Source organism: Physella acuta, unplaced genomic scaffold (genome assembly GCF_028476545.2).
Source record: "Physella acuta isolate Inbredline_101_S28 unplaced genomic scaffold, ASM2847654v3 ptg001617l, whole genome shotgun sequence".
Lineage (NCBI taxonomy): Eukaryota > Metazoa > Mollusca > Gastropoda > Physidae > Physella > Physella acuta.
The window spans coordinates 1480-9907 of NW_026733131.1; the positions used below are offsets into that span (position 1 = coordinate 1480).

Consider the following 8428-nt stretch of genomic DNA (forward strand, 5'->3'; position numbering starts at 1 on the left):
GGATTTTTGAATAATATCTGTTGACCGGAAGTAGTACTTTACGCTGTTTCGTATTCCTAGAAAAACATATGATTTTATAAGTACTAATACTATTCCGCATTATTATATACATTTTTTGCCGTTCACCTGGTGATTAATTTTTTTTCCTAAGAGATTCTATTCTATTTTTAAAAGTTTAAGAAATTAAAAAAAAAGTATTAAAATCATGCCTATATCCCGAGATGCCATCCGCGTCGTGTTATATAAGAATATTCGAGAAAGTTTAGGGGAGATCACTTTCGCTTTATGATTATTATTATTATTTCAATAAATAGAAGGTCTTCATACCAGTGAATGTGTTTTCTTCGGAGGCAAAAATAATAGTGGATGCAACACCCACGAATAAATGGTGCGTATTATTATCTACCTATTTATCTATATCTATATCTGTCTTATTTTATTATATATGAAGGTATATAAATATATATATATATATATATATATATATATATATATATATATATATATATATATATATATATATATATATATGTATATATATATGTATATATATATATATATATATATATATATATATATATATATATGTATATATATATATATATATATATTTATATATGTACTATATTTACTATAGAAATATTAACAGCATGCATGTAAACAACAGAGGAAGACGAATCTAAATCACGTGATTTGTATAACATAGCGCCTATTAAAATATATAGGCTAAGATATAAAACTATGTTATTCCAATGATAATTTTAAAATAATTTCAGGTTCAATTTTGAGCTGAGATGCGGAAGCGCAAAATCATACAACATTAGCGCCCAGCTCGACGTTTTCTTTAATAATAACACGGTTACTGTTACATCAAAGCAGGGAGGACTATTTCTAAGAGAAGCTTCATATTTTACCGACTTTCATTTTAAACTCAATGAAGCATTTAAGACGGTTTGGACCATTGGACCTGATTTAATCGAGGTAATGTTGCATGTGTGACCCCTTGGGCGGGTGAGGTAGAGTTAATCTGTTTCTGTGGCGTCAGTATATGAGGATAAAATGGGATGTATAATGCCCATTTAATGAGGCATATATAACATAAAATTTAACTTTATCGGAAATATGAAAATAGTACGAACAATTAGCGCTTGCATTTACTTTGATATAATCAGAATGCTATTAGATGATATTGCGTCGTAATTTAGCTTGATTTTAAAATTATATATGCCGAGCTTTTGTAAATATATATATATATATATATATATAATTCTCTTCATGGTGACCATGCGAGACACCACGAAAACGCACACCGTTACTCCCCTGCTCTCTAGGCATACAGTTACCACCCCACCCCCACCAGTCTGGTGAGCTAAGTTTTACCCCGAATGTTTACAATCGTAGACCCGGGTCGAGTTAGTAACGACTATTAGGGGTAGATAGATAATTTAGCTTTTAAACTACTTGAAAGTATGGAGAGGTAAGAAGTTCTGCTTGTTCTTTTTATTCGTAAAATGTCGTCACGGACGGTAACTTTCACGGTGGTGGGGGAGGGGATTGAAGGAGGATAGTGTCGAATTCACTAACTATGAAGTACTTACAAGTAGAAAATAAAACAACAAAATAGTGACTTACGATACGCCGCAGGTCAGCTCGTATAATATATTTTTAAAATTAATTGTGTCGATTTTTATGACAATAAATCAATATACTCAATGTTGACATCAAATTAATAATTATTATAAATTAACGGATGTTTCAAAACAGTTTTTCTTATTGGCAAACATGTTATGCAGGTCGATGTTCGAATATGGTGTAAATTGTTCTTACAATAGAGAAAACGATTCAGGGAGGGAAGGGGGTTGCTGTTAATAAAAAAAATCAACTAAACGAATAGCATTATTTATCAATAACCTTACACGTGCGTTTCAGTGTTTTAAATTTCATATAAACATACAGAACATGAAAATTATTAATTCAAAAATGTGTGATCTTTAAAATGAATACATTCATTAGATCATGTTAAATATTCACATAATTAGTCACATACGGCATTTATCAGGCACATATAAAATATCAGCATGTAAATATACACACTAAATATTCACAGATCAAATATGCACATACTATTCAGGCACATATTAAAATTGGACATATTAAATATGCGCATGTTAAATAAGCATATAATAAATATACGAATTGAAATAACACTAAATAACTAACACTGATTAAATATGGAGAAATCAAATGTGCACATTTTAAATTTACCCATATTAAATTAGCTCTTATTAGGCACTATTAAATTTACTCTTATTAAATATGCACATATTAAAAATGGTTAATGGAGCCTGTACATTTGGGGACCGCTTTCCACTTCGTCCAATACGTATGTCTTGTTGTTTAATTCAACCAATATAAATAATATTCAGAACAACGACAACGAAGAAAAAGAAGTTATTAGACAGATATTAAATATGTACATAAAATATGTGTGCTTGTTACATTTTTATCATACTTGGGATCATTGATAGGACTATTTTTGCTATAGAGCTTGTAAGTCTCTTTGCTTCTCTTACTTAAAATTTGAAATCTCGTTAGAGAGGGTCAGGTGAATCCTCAATGTATCATTATCAGTTTTTACGATTTTAAATAACTTAACAATAACGTAAGTAACTTATTTTTTACCGATTTAATAAACATATTCACAATTTATTTGAAAAACACTTGCTGGCTAGTATAAGAAGTTGGTGACCTACTACCAACCCCTATAGAAAACAATATTCATCGTTGTGTTGATTAAATTAAAATCATACTATAATCGAGGAATAACATCACACAATCATTTATAAAGCAATAAAGAAAAAAAAAACATGTGGTTAAAAAAAACAAGTAGTATGTAGACAAACTGCAATATGCCTGGAATATTTTACGTTAACACAATGAACCACGTATTGTTAAGCCTGTTTGCATATATATTTCTCAGATCAATGTAAACGGCATGCATAAGTACCATAAGCAGGATGTCGAACTCTGTCAAAACTTATTTCTCTACTGGAACAGTATTCCCATTGTGAACAAAATGTATATGACTTAATACTTTTTCTTATTTATTTTTTTGCAAATTTTATCTGGAACATGCTTTTGTCTGCAGCTACTAGAGTCAATAGCTTATCATATTCTTTAATACTATAAATAACATAAGGTTAGAAAATGTTAACCAAAGATACAAGTAAAATTTTGAAACATTAGGTTTAATATTAAACACATATACGAATATTTTTTTTAAAAAATTAACTAAAATTAATAATTATTATGCATTTAACTATTAATGAGTATACTTTAGTCAAAAAGGAAAAACCAAGTTATGGCTGATTACATTATCTTGTGGATAGCTGAATGTAATTCGTAAACTATCATGATGCTATTATATTTTATGTTAACCGCAATTTTTGTTTTGTTTAACAATGCTGTTAAGATTTTTTAACAATACTTTTACATTTTAATGTCTTTGGTGTTTTGGAATAAAAAGGTTGGTATTTTCAATCTAAATACTTACACACATTTTATAAAAAACATACATAAATAAAGATGCAAATTCCATTTCAAATGCAATTACAAATACAAGTATATATATATATATATATATATATATATATATATATATATATATATATATATATATATATATATATATATATATATATATATATATATACATGTATATATATATATAAATATATATATACATGTTTTTACAAAAAAGATCGAGAGCGAATGTGTGTATTATTAATTGTGGTGTCCTAAAAATATCCAATTAAGAAGAACAATGTTCTCGTTTCTATTTATTGTAAATGATGGTGTATTAAATGCTTACGTTGTGTTGGAATTTTAAACACGTTTAATTTTATTCTGGAATTAATAAAAGTGGATTAAATTTAGTTATTTGACTTATATTTCTATTTTATTTTTATAGGAAACGTTTATACATAAACGTAGTTTAGTTGAAAGTAAACATAGCATGCTAATGTTACGCTGTTTTATTCATTTTTATAGAATATTTGAAAAGGTGATGCAATCTCTATATATGTAAAGCAAAGTGGACGGGTGCCCGCAGACGCTTCCAATTTCGCCAGGTCCCGCCTCTTGACGCCTGAGCACTGGTGCCGGTCGGCCGCAAAGTCTACGATGAGGTGGGGGGCACACTAACCGGCGCCTTATAGGTGCTATATATCGAAAACAAATTTTGTCGAAGGAAACCCCTTGATACTTTGTGAGGTGGTAGAAGAAAGCCTAGGTGTGTCATGAAAAAAACAAAACTTGCCATATCTGGGAAAACTACACAAAGTGGTTAAAATTGACCATTCGTATTTCTTTTTATAATCTTTGTAATTTATGGGAAAAAACAAAAGGTAATTTCAACACAGTGGACTTACCCTCTATACATCTGGTTAATTTTTTGCCTGCCCCTAAGTAAATGGTTAGGCCATAAGGAAAAGCCGTTGGTTCTACTCAAAGCCCTCAATAATGGCGAAAATATGACCGCGAGTCGAAATCTTATTATGTGAGCTATAGTTCGAAATAAACCTGTCGCCTTGATATTTTGTGATTTTTTAATTTTTACAATTAAATTGTAAAAATTAATTGCAAAATTTAATATAATATTTGAGTTATACTATTGAGTAAGCTTTTGCAGATCTATTCAGCTTGCGAGAAACTAGTTAGTGAATATTCCATTAACTCTTTGAATCAAATTACTAAGACTGTTTAAACTTAAGCACTCTACATAACAGCTAATCACCAATAAATTAATCTTAAAATCTCAAATGTTTTTTTTAAACATAAGCAATGCTAGGCAGTATGCCTAGCTACCTATACTCAGATCTACCTCTAAAAATTAATTTATACGAATCAATGTGATTAATACTTTTTTTATCACCATTCTAAACAGCCAAGACATCAACATTACACTGCTGCATATAATACAAAAAAATGAAGTCAAGTTCCACTTTTCGATGTAACCCTCCACTGGGCTGATTAAGCAGGGTTCAAATGTTTCTTTCAGTGATGGTGTGGCCACCGCTATGCCCAGCCGGCTTAATTTTCCCTGAGTCAGGAGTCCAGTAGACCTAGGTATAGCCTGGAACGTCTTTAAATCACAGGTTCCGAACTAGAGACCTTGGGTTTAGCAGTCAATCGCTTTACCAATTTCCCAATTATCCCCACATTTCTAATCAATCTAAAAATATATGTATATTTGTATGGCTTTCAGTCTTTTATGCTTTACTACACCTTTGATAAGATCGCCATGAAACATTTGGAAGATGTTGAGAATACTCCTTGGGCGGTTTCTGCGGAAAGAAAATCAAATTCGCAGGAGTGGCGCCCCGGCAGGGCCGATTTGATTTTTCCCTATATACGGCTGCCGTTTGACACCGTTCATCCGATCGCAATGAAACTTTGGTGGGGAATAGATGAGAATAATCCCGAGAAGGTTTCTTCAAACAAAATAATTTAATTTAAATAAAATTTAAATAACATTCTTATGGGCGGCGCCCGGGAGGTTGCTATATTGTAACAATAAATGATTTCGCACCCTGAGTTCAAGTGCGGCTGCTTTGCCCTTCTTATCCGTTAATCGGGCATAGGGCCTACTCCATATCGGCTAAATAGTAGTGCTATATTCATTATTGAAATTTCAACAGGCGCAGCCGCCAGCACCCTGGCTATTTCGTGACCCGATGCGCCCTGGCTCCCCTGTGAGCATTTTGTCGCCTACGTTTGTTTAAAAAAAGGCTATTCACTAAAGACACCATGGGCAACAATACACGTTGGCCATATCTAATCAGTTGCGTCTTCCGGCTCCCCTGCATTGTGTGATTTTGCACTCTGGTGTTTCCCGTAAGCGCAATGGCGCCACCTTTCGTTTTAAACAGTGCGATAGACTATGTATTAGACTGGATTTTAGAGTCGTTCACTAAAGATAAACATGCGCGTCCCCCAGCACATTGCAGATTTTATTTGTCTTTTAAGCATTACTAAAACCTTCATTACATCGCCGTGAACCTTTGGGAAGTTGTTGAGAATACTCCCTGGGAGGATTCTGCAAAAAAAAAAACAAAAAAAAATACTATTTGCAATTTCGCACGGGCGCCGAATTTCACTCTGCCCCGGCTGAGTGAAATTTGGCGCTCCGGGTTATCCCTTGAGCGCTATGGGACCTACGTTCGTTTTAAACTTCACAATACACTATGGATACAATGAGGCATTGTAGTCGTCCACTTAACGTAATAAGGCGCGTCCTTCGACGCCAGAGGCGTAGCGACCCTTCCCGGCGCCCAGGGACAAACTTTCGATTTGCACCTCCCCCCCCTCGAACTTTTCATTTGCACCCCCCTCAAACTTTCAATTTGGCGCCCCCTCTTAGGTCGGCGCCCGGGGACATATGGCCCCCCCCCCTGGCTACGCCTCTGTTCGACGTCCCTGTACGGTGCAATTTTTCCCTAGCTATCCTCAAACTTTCTTCTAGCCCATCGGCAACGCGCGGGGACGGGCACGGTAGTTTTTTAATATCAAATATGATAAAAAAACTAGGTTTTCTTTTAGTTTTACATTATAAAAATATATATCTATAAAAGAAAAATTTCCTTCTTTATTCAGATGTTAGGGTATAACCCAATCAGTGAATGTTCTTTATCTTTCTAGACGGTGATGTGAAATATTAAAAGTATATCACCCAATATTTTGGGTCCATGTTATTATAATGGATTCACAGTCAACTAACAATGTCGAGCCTTGAATATTATGGGACGGTGTAGTTGGATAATCAACCTAAATATTGCTTACTCGAATTTTTTTTTGGTCAAAACTAATAAGATTTTTAAAAATTTGTTAAAAAAGTTTCGGGTAGAAAAAACGAATATATTTAATTAATGATTAATTCATTGTCAATTGATTGATTGAATGAATACAACCGAAAACTTATCATGATTGAAATATTACAGTATGTGTTTTGCCTAGAATAAATCAATGTCATAGACAGCTTTGCACATGGCCATTCCTGTGCTATTAAATTGCATGTATCTCTGTCTAAAATATATTTTACAATTATATTTATCTAATTACGTTATAACAGTATCTTGCTAGATTATGTATTCTTAACAGGCTTTATTATACCTCAGTAGAAAAATAATCCCAAACTTTAGGCATTTTTAATTAAGCGAATTGCAAATGAAGAATTTATAATTGAAAAAAAGTCAATAAACTCACACATAAACCAAACAGGTACATTACACACATAAACAGGCAGGTACATACACACTTAAACACGTACGTACATTATATACATAAACACACAGATAATTTAGATACATAGACACACATGTATATTACACACATAAACACACATGTACATACACACATAAACACACAAGCACATGCTTGTATAAACACACAGGTGCATACACACATAAACACACAGGTACCTACATACTTAAACACACAGGTACATACACACATAAACACACAGGTAAATACACACATAAACACGAAATTACATAAACACATAAACACATATGTACATTATATACATAAACACACATGTACATTATGTACATAAACACGACAACGAGTATACATTTAACTATCCAAAAAACTCAATTAGACGCACAATTTAATTCCATCTTAATTACACAATGTGGGTTGGCATATTTGCACACTTTACCTTATGCGGGCAACCCATATGTAGAGTGAGACAAATGATTGGTGTTTTTTAATTAAACGAATACTCGTTACACCAATTAAAAAAGCTACAACATGATTAATGCTGCGGAGGGTTGCTGTTCAGGCTACTTTATAACAAAGCTTACATTAGAAAATGCATATATCAGCACATATTTTACATAGTTACTATGCATTACTAAATGTAAATTTAAGAAAAAAAAACAACTCATCATCATAAAATCCTTGTGCGTGATACCCACGACACATTGGTAGATGAGGCAGAGTTCATCTGCTACAAAGACCTAGGGACGTCCCATTTAATCAGTACTAAAAATTATCTTCATTTTATTTTTATTAAACTATCCCTGTTGGCATCGATGAGAGTGTTTGAGTCCAGAGTTTGAGCACCCCCCCTCAAAAATATCAAGTGCCCTCCCCCCTCCCCCGGAGAAAAAAGTCGGGAAGAAACACTGGTTGAGTCTATATATTTGTTTACACGTTTTGTATAGCAACTGAAAATAAAATAACTCTTTAGTTAATTTTAAATTAATATTAATGCGACGTACCAATACCCAGTTAGTAAACCATCCCGCATACTTTATGCACCGGTTACCGCCCTTGTATACAGTCTATAAATAACTCACTGTCTAAGCGTGGGTCATGTGAGCGGAAATGCATGCCAGGTTTTACAGCGGCCATTTTGAATGAACGT

At 33.0% G+C, this 8428-nt stretch overlaps 1 protein-coding gene across 1 annotated transcript; it reads left to right on the forward strand.

The window, feature by feature from the left end:
* Positions 1-314: 314 nt before the first annotated feature.
* On the forward strand, positions 315-3631 carry LOC131929337 (uncharacterized; the record flags this gene model as incomplete). The annotated part of the gene is given in 3 exon segments (XM_059285445.1): positions 315-388; positions 777-981; positions 2981-3631. Coding segments are annotated over 3 exon segments (390 nt in total), but the record flags the coding sequence as incomplete, so codon positions are not given.
* Positions 3632-8428: the final 4797 nt, after the last annotated feature.